Consider the following 16,824-nt stretch of genomic DNA (forward strand, 5'->3'; position numbering starts at 1 on the left):
GTGGTCACAAAGACCGGGTCTCTTTCAACCCTTTCCCTCTCTCAAACGGTCCCTCGGACCGAGTGAGCTTTTCTTCTCAATCACTTGGAACACAAAGTTCCCACAAGGACCACCACACGATTGGTGTCTCTTGCCTCAATTACAAGTGAGTTTGATCTCAAGAAAGAATGAGAAAGAAAGCAATCCAAGCACAAGAGCTCAAAAGAACACAACAAATCACTCTCACTTAACACTAAAGCTTTTGTGGAATTGGGAGAGGATTTGATCACTTGGGTGTGTCTTGTATTGAATGCCTAGCTCTTGTAAGTAGTTGGAAGGTGGAAAACTTGGATAACTTGAATGTGGGGTGGTTGGGGGTATTTATAACCCCAACCACCAAACTAGCCGTTTGGTGGAGGCTGCTGTCGCATGGCGCACCGGACAGTCCGGTGCGCCACCAGACACTGTCCGGTGTGCCAGCCACGTCACCAGGCCGTTGGGTTCTGACCGTTGGAGCTCTGACTTGTGGGCCCGCCTGGCTGTCCGGTGGTGCACCGGACAAGTCCTGTAGACTGTCCGGTGTGCTACCCGCGCGTGCACTGCTCCTCTGCGCGCGCCGGCGCGCATTTAATGCTGTAGCAGGTGACCGTTGGCGCGGAATAGTCGTTGCTCCGCTGGCTCACCGAACAGTCCGGTGTGCACCGGACATGTCCGGTGAATTATAGCGGAGCGGATTCCCGAACCTGGCGAGTTCAGAGTTGCTCTTCCTTGGGGCACTGGACAGTCCTTCCATGAGGCAGGTGTGATGCTCGTTGGGGAAGAGGGCCGACTTGTTGAAGGCGGTGGCGGCGAGTCCTTCGTTGTCGGAGTCGGACGACGAACAATCCGAGTCCCACTCCTTTCCAAGGTGTGCCTCGCCCTTAGCCTTATTGTAAGCTTTCTTATTTTCCCTCTTGTTCCCTTGTTCCTGGTCACTATCATTATTGGGACTGTCCGGTGCGGATTTCTTTCCTCATTTGGCGAAGTCGACTGTTGCAGTCTTGGAGCCGTTAGCGCACCGGACACTGTCCGGTGCACACCGGACAGTCCGGTGCCCCTTCTGATCGTTGGCTCTTGCCACGCGTCGCGCGCGGATTCTGTGGCCGACCGTTGGCCCGGTCGACTGTTGCACCACCGGACAGTCCGGTGCACCACCGGACAGTCCGGTGATTTATAGCCGTACGCCGTTAATTGCTTCCCGAGAGCAGCCAGTTGACAGACTCTGGTCTGGCACACCGGACATCCGGTGCACCACCGGACACTGTCCGGTGCACCCAGACCGAGCTGTCTTTGGTTGAACAGAGCCATCTCTTTTTCAACTTGATTTCTCCTGTTTCCAGCACTTAGACATAATACATTAGTCTCCAAAACAATGTACTAAGTCTTAGAAACATACCTTTTTACTTGATTTGCACTTTATCCATAGATTAACTTGAGTCCACTTGTGTTGGCACTCAATCACCAAAATACTTAGAAATGGCCCAAGGGCACATTTCCCTTTCAACAACACGACCAATGAAGTGATCGATTAGAAGAGAGTTCACAACGATTGACTTAATGAACAGAGATTATAAAATGACATAATTCCATCATACAGAGACCAAATAAAAGAAAGTTTGCGAGATCAAGTTTATAAAATAAGTCCCATGAAGTTAAACTTATAAAAAAGATAGATCAAAATATGAAGTGATTGCTAAAGCCAGACATCAATAAAAACTGGATGCGCTCCATATAAATTACGCTACTTCGTAGCAATTACTAACGTTTAAAACCAACAAATAACCTTTCATTTTGCTGTTAGTGTGACAAATCATTGCTGCTCCATCCAATTCAGCAACCTCAAACAGCATGTAGTCCATTGCGCCAATGTGGTCTCAGAAACGACCTAATGCTTGCAAGAGCAAAGAACGTCGTGTCGTGCTTGGGCTGTAGCCTTGGCCCGTAGTGCTGGCCCGGCCCGACACGATTATTTTTTTATTTTACAAAAAACGTATATACCTATATACAATTTATATTCAATATTAAAAACATCTTAGCGTGATGTTCTACTGGTTAGACAGTTTCACCCGGTGTCTCCCGCCCTTCTTTTATCAGGGCATGGGTTCGAACCCACCTCCTGCACCGTTTTTAACATTTTACGCTGATTTAATTAAATGGATCGACGGGCTAACATGCTGGCCCGACACAGTTAGTAGGCCGGCGTGATGTGCCTGTGCCATAGTTGTGGCCCGCGTGCATCTAGCTCGTGTCGGGCGTCGTTATGTTGATTTAATTAAATGGACCGACGGGCTAACGGGCTGGCCCGACACAGTTAGCAGGCCGACATGATGTGCCTGTGCCATAGTTGTGGCCCGCGTGCATCTAGCCCGTGTCGGGCGTCGTTTGGCATCTATAGACGTGTAGCGGATTAATTTAAAATAACTGTGAGGGGTTATTTGTAAAAAAATGGTGCATGACGACCGTTGAAACTGGTGCTTTAAGTATAGTATAGAAGTAAACTTAAATCTATTAAAATATACCGACATAAGTTAAAATTTCAAAGATTATTTATTTATCTAATTTTATTTTATATGATTATCAGCAAGTACAGTATTTGTATATACAGGCAGACCAAACATAGATAGCCATATACTGTTATACAAATACAGGCTCTCTTGAGAAACAACCAATACAAAATCCACCCTGCCCGCCACGAAATCTCAACTGTATTTCGAAATTCAGCGAAATCGCGCGAGACGAAAGCGGGAAGCTCTTATCTTTCCCACCAAATCCAAGCCCATTTGAGGGGCCAGCCACTCCCCGTCGGATGCCGCCGCCGCCATGACCGTCACGGCCGCCGCATGGCCGGTATGCACCATCTGCTACGAGGACCTCCGCCCGCTCTCCGACCAGCACCTCCACTGCCTCCCCGCCTGCGGCCACGTCTTCCACGCCCTCTGGTTCGTCTCCCCCTCTCCCCTTCACTCTCCGTTCCATTCCTCTTCACTCTCGCCTGGATCCAGCAATGGCCGGCTAACTCAGGCCCCCGCTTGACCGACTGTCCCTCCATCATGTCCGCAGCCTGGAGCAATGGCTGGAGTACTGCCCTGGGGGCAAGAAGAAGCGCACCTGCCCCGTCTGCAAGCAGCCCTGCGGCGCCGCGCACCCGCCGACCCGCCTCTACTTCAGCTCCACCGGCACGTGCCCGATCCAGGCCTGCCCCTCCCCGGGAAGCGCCTCTGGGGGCGCGGACCCGGAGGCGCTCGCCGCCGAGGTCGCCCGGTTGGAGCAGAAGGCGGCGTCGCTCGGCAAGGTGGTCGAGGAGCAGCGCCAGAGCATCAACGATCTCAAGTCCGAGGCTAGTGCTGACCTCTCCTTTCCCGATCTGTGAACTGCATTGAGTGGCGCGCGGGTTTCATTTGCTCATGGTTTATTGGCGGTGGTTCTGGGCCAGGCTGCCTGGTTGAGGGAGCAGGCGGAGGCGGGAGACTTTATGCTGCAAGCCGCGAAGAAGGACAAAGAATCTGTCCAGATACTTCTGAATGCGAAAACAGAGGTAATTGGTACATATGTTGGTGATTTGGTGCCTCTGGTTGTTTACCCAGCCATGTATTAGTGGATTACAGAGTCTCTTTGTTGTAGGAGTTGTCGAGGAAGACATCAGAGTGCGGGAGGTTGCAGGAGAAGAGCCTTGCATTAGCCAAAGAGCTTGCGGCGCTGAAGCTGTATGTTGTTTTAACCTGAAACTGATGATGCCATCACTTTCGTGAAAAATCACTTTGCTGTTGTTTTTTGGTTATAGGAATTGACTTTTGTTCTGATATCTTGTTCGTTAGGTCCGCAGACATGAACCTTCAGGAGGAAGAAATCATGAAGTTTGCTTCACTTGGTAACCAGGGAAACCTGCAGAATGCTGTTGATGTTTTGAAGAGATCACTTGCTATTCGGAACAAGTATGCTTATCTTCTTCAGCATGTCCTTATCTGCAAACAATTTGCTCATGTTTAGTGACCAGTGTGTGTTTGTTAACTGCACTATACTACTCCCTCCCTTCTGAATTGTAAGTCATTCTGGCTTTTCTAGAAACATAGTTTTATTATGTATCTAGACATAATGTGTATCTAGGTGTATAAGCTATTGCAAATAGCTGTGTAGCCATGGTTTCAATCTTTTATAGTACCATGGAGTTCTCAAACTAGGTCATTATAGTTTCAGCTGTCAAACTGGAATTGTGTTAATTTGGATTATCTGTCCCATGTTGAACACCAAATAATCTGACATGTATTAGGTACTGAGAAGAATTGTTGTGCAGTTCTGGATAGGATTTCATAGCCAATGGACCACCTGTGTCATTTTTAAATATGGCGAAGAAGCAAAGAACACACTGAACTTTGCTACTTGTTGAGACCACATTTTTTTAACAACGAAGATGAACTACATTATTTCCACTTTCCAACATGAAGATGATTCGTTGGTGATACAGCTGAATTTTGCTCAATATGATGCTAGATAAAGAAAAAAAAAGCTACCCTTGTGAACATTATTTTAGTAGCCCAACCGTGGATTGCTTCAGTGACGCGTTCTTTATTTAGGAGCTACAAGGAATTGATGGTCCAGTGTAATGTTTTGGGAAGATCAGAGTCTCGCATGCAGCAGAAGCTTGAAAAGGCCAAAGAAATTTTAAAGAAGTTAAAGGTGAGCTCAGCCTCATATATAAATTTATGGTTTAATGTACATAATTCATGTGAATGACCTTTATCAGTGTGAACAAATACAGGCAAGGGTACAGGAACTTGAGAAGGAATTAGAAGATAAAGAAAATGGTCTGTTAAGGGACTTGAGGTCTTCAAAGAAATTTAAAGCAGACCATATAAAATCTGGGAATGTCACAGCTAATAGTGCTTTCACTAGTTCAAGTCCTGGATATGAAAATCAAACAAACAAGCTCGATGAGGTGATGCAAGATCCGTGCAACGACAAGACTCACTTTGACCGGTTAAAATCTGAAGCTGGGAGTGTTCTGAATGCCCAAGACAACCTGGACAACAAGGATGTAGATGTGATAGACCTAGAAGCCAATGATTCTGTTTTTGGAGATGAACAGAAGGCTCAGTTTTCCGCCAAGCCATTCGGGACCGATGATAGCACACCGAATTCCGAGAACAAGTCTAGCCTTTGCCAAAATGATGACCGACATTCCGTGGCATCTGAATGCACAACCGCACACGCAGCAAATGGAGGACCCTTCCTCAAACACAGAGAAGCAACTGTAAAATCAACCTTTATGGCGAACATTAGGGCCAAACTGCATATTCCTCGGGAGAGTCCTTCCGTGAGAACTAACGCGACAAGTTCAACGCTGGAGAGTGAAACATTGACAATTGATGGCATCTCCAAACAAGCAACGAGATTGGCATCTGGCACTGGACCTCAGCAGATCCACAACTTCAACTCTTTTTCTGGTGAGATCTTTTGCTGTTCTGGTAAATATATTTTTTTTGCATTCAAGCTGCAACCAGGATTTTACGTACTGTCCCTCCATTGAACCTGCAAAAAGAAAAAAAGGCACAACTTTCTCTAAATCTAACTAAAAACTGACGCTAATTTGATCCCGAATTCCTGATTGTCTATGTGTCTTAGTGTTTAGGGATTACTAAGAAACTGTGGATATCTGCTGAATGCCATCTCTACCTACTCCTGCACGCTAAAACTGCACTTACAAAGCAACTGTATTTCCCCCACGACCAGATGATTTCCAAGCGCCAGGAATTCCTGGCACGGATGGAGCAAGGAGAAGCATTGGCAAATGGTGCAAGGGCCCAGCAGATCCCAGTTCTGCGAGTGGGAGCAGAGGCAACCTGATCGCCGTGGGACCGGATGGCCGAGGAGGCAAGGTCAAGATCCTGAGGGACCTTGGCCGACCCCAGGTCAGTTGGGCGAGAGCTCTTCTCACGTCCCCCCCCCCCCCCCCCCCCCCCCCTTTGTCAGATAACAAAGGCAGTTTAGATCTCCAACAACTGATCCCAACGCGTGTTATTTTTTCTGCAGGATAGCAAGTCCCAAGCGCTGTGGCCCAAGGCGCAGAAGGTTGCAGGCAGAGGTGGCCAGTCCCAGATCCATCAGTTCTTTGGCAAGAGATGATCCTGCTACTGAATGAATATGTTGTGCCGCATGGAGCCTGGTTAGCTGAACCTAAATCCTGCATGCAGCTGTGTCGGTATGCAATGCGTGCTGTCGAACAACTGAACGTGTATCTCTGTTGTGCTTGAGCTGATCTACGTGTGGATAGTTGTAGAGCACACCTCTGGCTCAGCTTGGACATAGCCCTGGTTTCATCACATGGCAGCTGGATGCAGCAGAAGAGGGAAACAAGTTTGTTGAAGAGTCTGATGGTAGGTTCTGGGAGGTGGTGTGGGCTTGGGAGAGCCTACCTACACTACACGTCAGCTGTGTTGGATCTAACCATCCAATCATAACAGGACACCGGGCATGTATGGCGCTTCTAGTTTGTTTGTTTGTGAAGTAGTGCAAGTGTTGAGCTTCTCGAGTCCCTGAAAAGGATGTTTAGTGGACAGCTACACCAGCTCCCGTCTTTTTCTTCAAAGATTTTAGCTGCCATAACTGATGTACTTGTTTTGTATAGTCATCATTTTACATTTAAATATAGACATAAAAATCAAGAGTTAAAACGAATACTACTTTTTGATGGAAGGTGTACAACAACTAATAACACTCATGCAAGCCAACAAATATGCTCTCTTCTCACAAAGAATGTCGTTTGATTTTTTTAGACCAACTTTGATCAGTTTGTCTTATTCAAAATATTTATGAAAATATAGAAAACTTTAGTTTATAGTTAAAGTAAATGGTATGATAAACTAAATCGGAATGAAAATAAATGAGAATTTTAATTTTTTTAATAAAATGAGCCGATCAAACCTGATTTCAGAAAAGTCAAACGACATTCTTTTTGAGATAGAGGTAGTACTCTCTTAGCATTTTTTGTTTTAAAAAATATTTTTAGAAATTATTTAAGATAGAATTTTGATTTTTTACCCTCTCGGAAGCAAAATAAAATATGTTTTGTTTTTTATTGGATTTATATAATACTTAGACGGTGTTTGATTTCTTTAGTCATCCTCCTACACTTTAGTGGCTAAACTTTAGCCCCTAAAAGATATATTAGAAAAACCTATTTTAGATAATAAAAATGATTAAACTTTAGTTACTAAAATTTAGGAGGTGGGACCCAATGGCCATGTGCAGGGTGTGCCTTTGCACAGGGCCTCAAATCGCATGGGCCTCCATTTTTTTTATTTGACCCAATAAATACACAGGAGTAGTGGAATACGTACATGTAAAGAATGAATACAATTTTTTTTCTTAAAAACTTGGGTGCAGTTTGGTTCACGAAATGTAACGTAAATGATAATGATAATGATTTACACTTGAATACGGGTGATAACAGCTTTGAATAAGCTGTTATCCATTTATAGTGTGATATCGATTATGGTTGGACTTAAACAAACATAAAGCGTTACTAATATATGAACCAAACGGCACCTTGCAGCACTGCACTGTAGCAGATGAGCAGAAACATTTGAATTAATACAAATTGTTTACTTTATGTCTTTATTTATCTATCTTCACGTAGATGTAACATATGAATTAGTACAAATTATTTTTCTTTGGATTATAATAAGGGATACATTGATTTTCTTGGCACTGATCATGATTACTAGAAATAGAAAGTATGAGTCGGTGCTGAAAAACATAAGAAGAGACGGAGACTAGAAGCAGCAACTCAGTCTCAAAAGGGTGCTCTTGATAGATTTTTATGAGAGAAACTCAAGATCCTATTCCTAATGTTGATGGCAGTCATGGTGACAACCCAATACCACCAACACAGGTTGAGATTCACACTATAGACACAAATACAAGCGATGATGATAACATTGTCAATGGTGATCAAGATAAGATATTGTCGAAGAAGAGGCCGATGAAGGTAAGGCCATATATGTTTGTTTCCCCACTAGATTATATGAGTTGGATTATAGTGGAAGGGTAGGATGGTAAATATCACTTTAGGATCTCAAATAAGCTGAAATAAGATAGCTAATTATGGGGATAACACTCAGTAACAAAGACAAATTCCAGCTTACACCTCTCCCCTAGGTCTGACTTGCTACATACATAGCTACAACAACACATTGTCATGCCATATTGCCATATCTGTCTGATATTCTTAATTTCTTTACCCAACATTTGTCCATTGTTCAACAAGCTCTTGTGTTATGGGGGGGAGCATAAACAGATATTCCCTGTTGAGAAGGCATTTGAAGTGGCAAGGTCGGTGCATGCCGCTCTCACATGTACATCATGGTTTCACGCGTGCCAGTTAAAACTTACAGAAGATAAAATGCAAATGCAGGTAACTTGGAGCAAATGCTAGGTTGGAGGTGCTCGAGGACAACAACCACATGCCTTAGGAAGAGGACCTGAACCGGTCAAGGCCTCCTCAATTTCTTGCTTCCTGCTCCACAATCATCTTTGTAATTTAAGTTATTCAAGCACAAGGATTGATGAGGACATCACTGAGTACGACTACACCAGCAGCACCTCCACATCAAGCGCCACTTCCTTCATTAGCTGGGCCAATCACTCGGGCCCGTGCCAGAGATCTTAACTTCGTCATGCTACTGAAGAATGAGGGCCCAGAAGAATAGACGACCAGCCCAACTACGACCCATAGTGGACGACCTAGGGTTGGCCGCCCCTAGGGGCTGCGCCCCTCTCTATTTAACCAGGAGCTGCGCCTCCTTTGTTTTCGAGTTTTGTTTTACGTTAGCCTTAGCTACTCTCGAACACGCACAAACCTGCGCTGTCTTCGTGTATTCAGAACTCCACCCTCGAGTAATAGATTAGATTGCTCGCATCTTTTTCTTGTTCGTTCTTCGATTGCGCACAGGAAACGATTTTCGTGATCAGGCCGATCTCGCATCAGCAAGGTCGGTAACCACAGGGAGTTGGTTCAGCGATTGCATTGGCGCCTCGGGCTTGCTCGTCGTAGTCGGATCGCAAGGGTCATCTTCCGCCAAATCGGAATTACCTCCTCTCGCCGAAAGATCGGGCACCTCAGCTACATCAATTGGTATCAGATTTCCAGGTTGATCGGTGAGTTTATCGAGTGTTTTTTTCCTACAGTCCACAAAACCACATAAAAATTCAGGTTAGACCTTATCCCAGCACCCTTTTGAGTCTCGCACTTTCTTTCAATAATCTGCATTGTTGAATTTGTGTGCTTTCGCGTCATTTGTTGCTGGTTACATTGTGTTCTTCCACCATTCAAACCCTAGCGCCGCCACCATCTCCCGTTTGATCACGCCACAAACCGAGTCAACATCGTTTCCTTGTTTTTCTCCTTCTGTTACGTCAAAAAAAAACAGAAAAAACAAACCGAGTCAACGGCCGTTTCCTTGTTTTTCTCCTTCGGTTACGAAAAAAACAGAAAAAAACAAACCGAGTCAACAACCGCTTCCTTGTTTTTCTCCTTCAGTTACGTCAAAAAATAACAGAAACAAAAAAAAGAAAACGAAGGAGAAAGGATACGGTTGTTTCATCCCGGTCGTTTTTAAAACATAACTTGAGGTACCTTCCGTAAAATGGGCATAACTTTTCGCTCGGGTGTCCAAAAAATCTGAAATTTTTACAGGAGCTTGTTGACACCATTCTGAGGCCGGCCAAACGGTCAGTTTGGGGTTCGACAAAATTGTCAAAAAAATTCAGGAAAATAAAGAAAAAAATTCGTCAAAGTTCTCGCACGCTTTTCAGAGAACTTCCTGATTTTCTATAGACCACATCTGATTTCTGTTTTAGGTGAAACTTCGTGTAGCTCCTATTTTGTTGCTTCTTGTGCTGAGAAAAATATCAAAAAAATCATACAAAAAAGAAAAACAAAATCACTTGTGATTCCTACCAGTGGCCTCGCTAGTACAATATTTACGGTACTGCCATTCTGCTAGTTCCAGCCGTCCTTTGCACTTGTGGCCAGCAATATAGTTTCGTGTTTTGCACTATAATTCAACTTTGCATTATTGTTTGATCGTGCTAATCCTTGACTTGAGTGCAGCCTACCCAAAACTCCACATATTTCTACGACGAAAAGGTTTCTGTTTCTCCAAGCAATCGCTCATCCAATCTTTTACCGGTTCCACCTGTTGGTTGCAGTTCACCACTGTGGCTTGGTAAGAACGGATAAGAACTTGATAACAGCACTAGTGTGAGCGCCTTGTGAGCAGTACACCCCTGTTTTTGTCGTTGGTTTTTCTCCTTTTGGTGTTTTGGTGTTTGCGCTAACTATGGCAGGAGCACACGACATGGTGGATGCCCAGTTGCAGGAAGTAAGGGGACAAGTTCATGGACTTGCTGCTGACATTAGGACGATGCATTAACGACTTGATTCAACGATCACTTCGACGACCGAGCGTTTCAACCAACTAGACCTTGCTCAAACGGCGACTCGCACCACACTCGACACCATCCTGGCACGCCTTGATGCATTGACCACAAAGATGGAGCAGGAATACGGCGGTGACACTGAGCAGGACGATGGAGATCGCCGTGGTCGTGCACGTCGTGTGGTTCGTCATCCCCCTAATGACTTATTTTCTAAGATTAAATTTAAAATTCCATCTTTTAATGGTAAATATGATCCTGCTGCATATCTTGATTAGGAATTGGAGGTAGAACAGAAATTTTCATGCCATGATATTCCTACTAATAGCCAAGTGAAGGCTGCCATTAGTGAATTTACTGATTTTGCTTTAATTTGGTGGCGTGAGTATAAACAAAAACTTCCCATTAACAGTGTCATTACTTGGACCCAATTAAAAACTGCCATGCGCCACAGATTTGTTCCTTCCTATTATGCTCGTGATTTGCTTAACAAAATGCAGCGTTTTCAACAAGGTTCACTATCTGTTGAGGAATATTACCAGGAGTTACAAAAGGGTATGCTTCGTTGTGGTTTGGTTGAGTCGGATGACGCTGCTATGACGCGTTTTCATGGTGGTTTGAACAGGGAAATTCAGGATATACTTGATTATAAGGATTATTTTGATATAACCACATTGTTTGAATATGCTTGCAAAGCTGAACGTGAAGTGCAAGGACGACGATCAAAGACATATACTAACTCTTTTGCAGGCCGGGGTCCAACACACAGCTCAACTCCTTCCAGCCCTGCACCTTCTACGCCTAGCACTACATCGCGCACAGGGACGACCAAGCCAGTGGCGCCCCCTGCCAAAGGCGCCGCTTCTTCCACAGGACGTACACGAGATATTCAGTGCCATCATTGCAGAGGGTTTGGACACATGATTCGGGACTGCCCAAACAAGCGTACCTTGCTTATACGTGACAATGGTGAGTACTCTTCAGCCAGTGATTCTGAGGAAACTAGTCATGCTATGATTGCCACTAACCATGCAGAAAATGAGGAAGTCCACGTTGATCCCATCGACGCCGATAGGTATGAGAGTCTTGTTGTGCAGCGTGTTCTCAGCACACAGGTTGCCCAGGCCGAAAAAAATCAGCGACACACTCTATTCCATACCAAGGGCGTTGTGCACGAACGGTCGATTCGTATCATCATCGATAGTGGCAGCTACAACAATTTGGCAAGTACAACATTGGTAGAGAAATTATCCTTGCCCACTCGCACACACCCACATCCGTATCACATTCAATGGCTTAATGATGGTGGTAAAATAAAGGTAACACGTTCAGTACGTGTCCCCTTTTCGCTGGGTTCTTATTCTGATTATGCTGATTGCGATGTTATTCCTATGGAAGCATGCTCTTTGTTATTGGGTCGACCTTGGCAATATGATACTGATAGTTTACATCATGGTCGTTCAAATCATTATTCTTTCATGTTTAAAGGCCAGAAAATAATTATACATCCAATGACCCTGACCAAATTTTGAAAGATGATCTTACTAGGGCTGCTAAAACTGCACAACAAGTCAAATCGACATCAGCCGCACCTATTAAATCTGAAATCAAGTTGCACTCTCCTGTTTTACTTGCTACACGTGCTGATTTTGATGATCTCCATGAAGCTCATATGCCCTGTTATGCACTTGTATGCTCGCGAATGCTTGTTCCGCTTGATGATGCACCGTCTTTGGATATACCCCCTGCTGTTGTTAACCTTTTGCAGGAGTATGCTGATGTTTATCCTACGGACTTACCACCGGGTCTTCCTCCCCTCCGTGGCATTGAGCATCAGATCGGTCTCATCCCCGACGCTTCTCTTCCGAACCGCGCACCGTACCGTACAAATCCAGATGAGACGAAGGAGATCCAGCGCTAGGTGCAGACGCTGCTTGATAAGGGTTACATTCGTGAGTCTCTTAGCCCTTGCTTGGTTCCTGTTTTACTCGTTCCAAAGAAAGATGGGTCATGGCGTATGTGCGTAGATTGTCGTGCTATTAATAACATCACAGTTCGTTATCGATATCCTATTCCACGCCTTGATGATATGTTAGATGAGCTTAGTGGTGCCGTTATTTTCTCTAAGGTTGATTTGCGTAGCGGTTACCATCAGATTAGAATGAAACTCGGTGATGAATGGAAAACAGCTTTTAAAACGAAATTTGGTTTATATGAATGGTTGGTTATGCCATTTGGATTGACTAATGCTCCCAGCACCTTTATGCGTTTAATGAACGAAGTTCTACGGGCCTTCATAGGTTTGTTTGTTGTTGTTTATTTCGATGATATCCTTATTTACAGCAAGTCTATAGAGGAGCATTTAGAACATTTGCGTGCTGTTTTTGATGCTTTGCGTGCTGCTCGCTTGTTTGGTAACATGGAAAAGTGCACATTTTGCACGCAACGTGTCTCGTTTCTTGGTTATGTGGTTACTCCGCAGGGCATTGAGGTGGATAGCAGCAAGATTGCTGCTATTCGGGAGTGGCCTACACCGACGACGGTCACACAAATTCGGAGCTTTCTTGGACTTGCCGGTTTCTACCGCAGATTTGTTCGTGATTTTAGCTCCATTGCAGCGCCTCTACATGAGCTTACAAAGAAAGATGTGCCGTTTGCTTGGAGTGATTCGCAGGAGGTAGCGTTCAGCACTTTGAAAGATAAGTTAACCCAAGCTCCCCTCTTGCAATTGCCTGATTTTAATAAAGTTTTTGAGCTTGAATGCGATGCTAGCGGTATTGGGCTAGGTGCTGTTTTGTTACAAGAAGGAAAACCAGTTGCTTATTTTAGTGAAAAATTAAGCGGTGCTAGTCTAAAATATTCTACTTATGATAAGGAGCTTTACGCTTTAGTGCGCACTTTACATACTTGGCAGCACTATCTTTGGCATCGTGAGTTCATAATTCATTCTGATCATGAGGCTTTAAAACATATTCGTACCCAAACAAATCTGAACCGTCGTCATGCTAAATGGGTCGAATTCATTGAGTCCTTTCATTACATTATTAAACACAAGAACGGGAAGGACAATGTTATTGCTGATGCTTTGTCTCGTCGCTATACCATGCTGTCACAATTAGATTTTAAAATCTTTGGTTTGGACACTATGAAGGATCAATATGTTGACGATGCTGATTTTAAAGATGCTTTTGGCCATTGTATTAATGGGATACCATGGGGCAAATTTCACATACATGATGGGTTCCTGTTTCGCGCTAACAAGATGTGTGTTCCAGCTAGCTCGGTTCGTCTTTTGTTGTTACAGGAAGCGCATGGAGGCGGTCTCATGGGGCATTTTGGCGTCTACAAAACGCATGAGGTGTTGGCTGCCCATTTCTTTTGGCCTCGGATGCGCGCTGATGTGGAGCGCCTTGTTGCACGCTGCACTACTTGTCAGAAAGCTAAGTCACGGTTGAACAACCATGGTTTGTATATGCCTTTGCCTGTCCCTTCTTCTCCTTGGCTTGATATCTCTATGGACTTTGTTTTGGGCTTGCCTAGAACTAAGAAGGGGAGGGATAGTATTTTTGTGGTTGTTGATAGATTCTCTAAAATGGCTCACTTTATACCTTGTCATAAAACTGATGATGCTAGCATTGTTGCTGAATTGTTCTTTAGAGAAATTATTCGTTTACATGGTATTCCAAAAACAATAGTCTCTGATCACGATGCTAAGTTTCTAAGCCATTTTTGGAGATCTCTTTGGAATAAATTGGGAACTAAATTGTTGTTTAGCACTACTTGTCACCCTCAGACTGATGGACAAACTGAGGTAGTAAATAGAACTTTATCTACCATGCTTAGGGCTGTTTTAGACAAGAATTTGAGACGTTGGGAGGATTGCTTGCCTCATGTTGAATTTGCTTACAATCATGCCACACATTCTTCTACAAAGATGTGCCCTTTCCAGATTGTTTATGGTTACATCCCTAGGGCACCTATTGATTTGATTTCACTTAATGCTGCGAACGCCCCACATGTAGATGCTGCTGCACATGTTGAACAAATGATTACCATACATGAACAAACGAAATAGAACATTGCTGCTACTAATGCAAAAAATCAGGTTGCTGGTAGTAAAGGAAGAAAACATGTTACTTTTGAGCCAGGTGATATGGTTTGGTTGCACTTGAGAAAGGATCGGTTTCCTACTTTGCGCCGTTCTAAATTAATGCCTCGTGCTGCTGGTCCTTTTAAGGTGCTAACAAAGATTAATGATAATGCTTATATCCTTGAACTGCCTGCGGAATTTGGTGTTTCATCTAGTTTTAATGTTGCAGATTTGAAACCATATATGGCTGAGGATGAGGAGTTGTCGTCGAGGACGACTTCACTTCAAGAAGGGGAGGATGATGAGGACATCACTATGAGTACGACTACACCAGCAGCACCTCCACATCAAGCGCCACTTCCTTCATTAGCTGGGCCAATTACTCGGGCCCGTGCCAGAGATCTTAACTTCGTCATGCTACTGAAGAATGAGGGCCCAGAAGAATAGATGACCAGCCCAACTACGGCCCATAGTGGACGACCTAGGGTTGGCCGCCCCTAGGGGCTGCGCCCCTCTCTATTTAACCAGGAGCTGCGCCTCCTTTGTTTTCGAGTTTTGTTTTACATTAGCCTTAGCTACTCTCGAACACGCGCAAATCTGCGCTGTCTTCGTGTATTCAGAACTCCACCCTCGAGTAATAGATTAGATTGCTCGCATCTTTTTCTTGTTCGTTCTTCGATTGCGCACAGGAAACGATCTTCGTGATCAGGCCGATCTCGCATCAGCAAGGTCGGTAACCACAGGGAGTTGGTTCAGCGATTGTATTGGCGCCTCGGGCTTGCTCGTCGTAGTCGGATCGCAAGGGTCATCTTCCGCCAAATCGGAATTATCTCCTCTCGCCGAAAGATCGGGCACCTCAGCTACATCAAGAATCACTGAGAGAGTTCATAATTTAAGATATATTATGCCTAATTAAGGCAGTCAACACATTTCTTCCCCCATAAATGACCACATCTGTCATTTCTTATGCTATTTAGTATGTTACTGTTTGTGTTCTGAACTATTGATATCTAGAACAAAGTCTGCAGTTAGCGTCATGTTTGGTTATGCTCACTATATATTTATGAATGAATATAAACAATAATCCCGCCAAACATCTAAATTATTTCTGTTTCTCACAGAATCGTCATTTCAGTTGTGGAACTAAATCGCGGGAATCTTTGCATTTCCAGATTTTAAGTATGGTGGGGGAGAAGCGTATCCAAATAGGGCCTATATAGTTATGCTATCAGCATCGTGTCCTCTGCAAATCCAATGGCCACCACCTCCCACGCCTCTCCATCCCTCCACGACCTGGTTATTGGATCAACAAATCGCTGGCCCAAGTACGCATTGCAGCTGTATTTGGCGTGATCCTGCTCCGACTCTTCGTCAACATTGTTTATTTTTTTGTCGCGAGATGAGCCCATAGACAACACCGCCCATCCGTCTGGTGCTGAAGACTTGTCACCCATCAATGATTGAGAAACAAGAGCACAATTCATTCCCATCGAAATCAGATTAGTGTGTAGTTGTCGACATATTTACCTATCATTAAAAATTTTATATTAACTCTTTAGAAATAATTTATATGATATTGATAATGTTGTTCGACATCAATTCAATCTATTTGGGTCGACGTGTTTATAATAATATTATATATTTATATCGTCAATATAATATTGGTGTTACGCTGATATTTTGTCACACAAATTTTGCATCATAGTAATATTTGACGTTCTGTATCTATGTTTCATATTAATTTTTACTCCCATGGCAACACACGAGAACATACCTAGTGTTTTATATATGTGTCTATATTCATCATTATCTAGTTGAATATATACACAAAAGTAAAGAGGTAAAACGAATACTACCTCAGTTTTTTATTGTTTGACGCTCTGTAGTACTATCTCCGTTTTTTAATATTTGTTGCTGATTATTTTATTTTTAACTAAAACACGACAAATAAAAAGAACTGAGGAGTATAATTTTACACTAACAAAAGTCAACTAAAAATGGGAGGGAGTACTATTTTGCAAAGGAGAGGATATTTTCAAAAAAAAGGCCATAAATCGAAAAGAGGAAGAAATTGCAAATGCACTGCCTCCGCCTTCTTCCTCAGTTCCTCTTCTGTGTCTTCCCCAGTCCCCACTCCACCCCGCCGCAGGGCTGGAATGGTCTGTCGCCTTGTCGCGTCCGTGATCCGTCCCTTGGCCTCTCGCAGCGGACAGCGGCCCTCCGCCCCCTCCAAATAGCAGCGAAACCCCTCGCGTTTAAACTATTCCCTGATCCAACCCCTC

General features: G+C 44.0%; 1 protein-coding gene across 1 annotated transcript; it reads left to right on the plus strand.

Moving 5' to 3' along the window:
- The first annotated feature begins 2,810 nt into the window (after positions 1-2,810).
- LOC100279207 (putative RING zinc finger domain superfamily protein) lies at positions 2,811-6,688 on the plus strand. The gene is made up of 9 exons (NM_001152231.1): positions 2,811-2,957; positions 3,079-3,355; positions 3,452-3,553; positions 3,640-3,722; positions 3,834-3,950; positions 4,590-4,692; positions 4,775-5,459; positions 5,746-5,924; positions 6,046-6,688. Exons 1-9 carry the CDS (start codon positions 2,839-2,841, stop codon positions 6,136-6,138), a joined length of 1,758 nt encoding a protein of 585 aa, NP_001145703.1. The 5' UTR covers positions 2,811-2,838; the 3' UTR covers positions 6,139-6,688.
- Positions 6,689-16,824: the final 10,136 nt, after the last annotated feature.

Source organism: Zea mays, chromosome 10 (genome assembly GCF_902167145.1).
Source record: "Zea mays cultivar B73 chromosome 10, Zm-B73-REFERENCE-NAM-5.0, whole genome shotgun sequence".
Classification (NCBI taxonomy): domain Eukaryota; kingdom Viridiplantae; phylum Streptophyta; class Magnoliopsida; order Poales; family Poaceae; genus Zea; species Zea mays.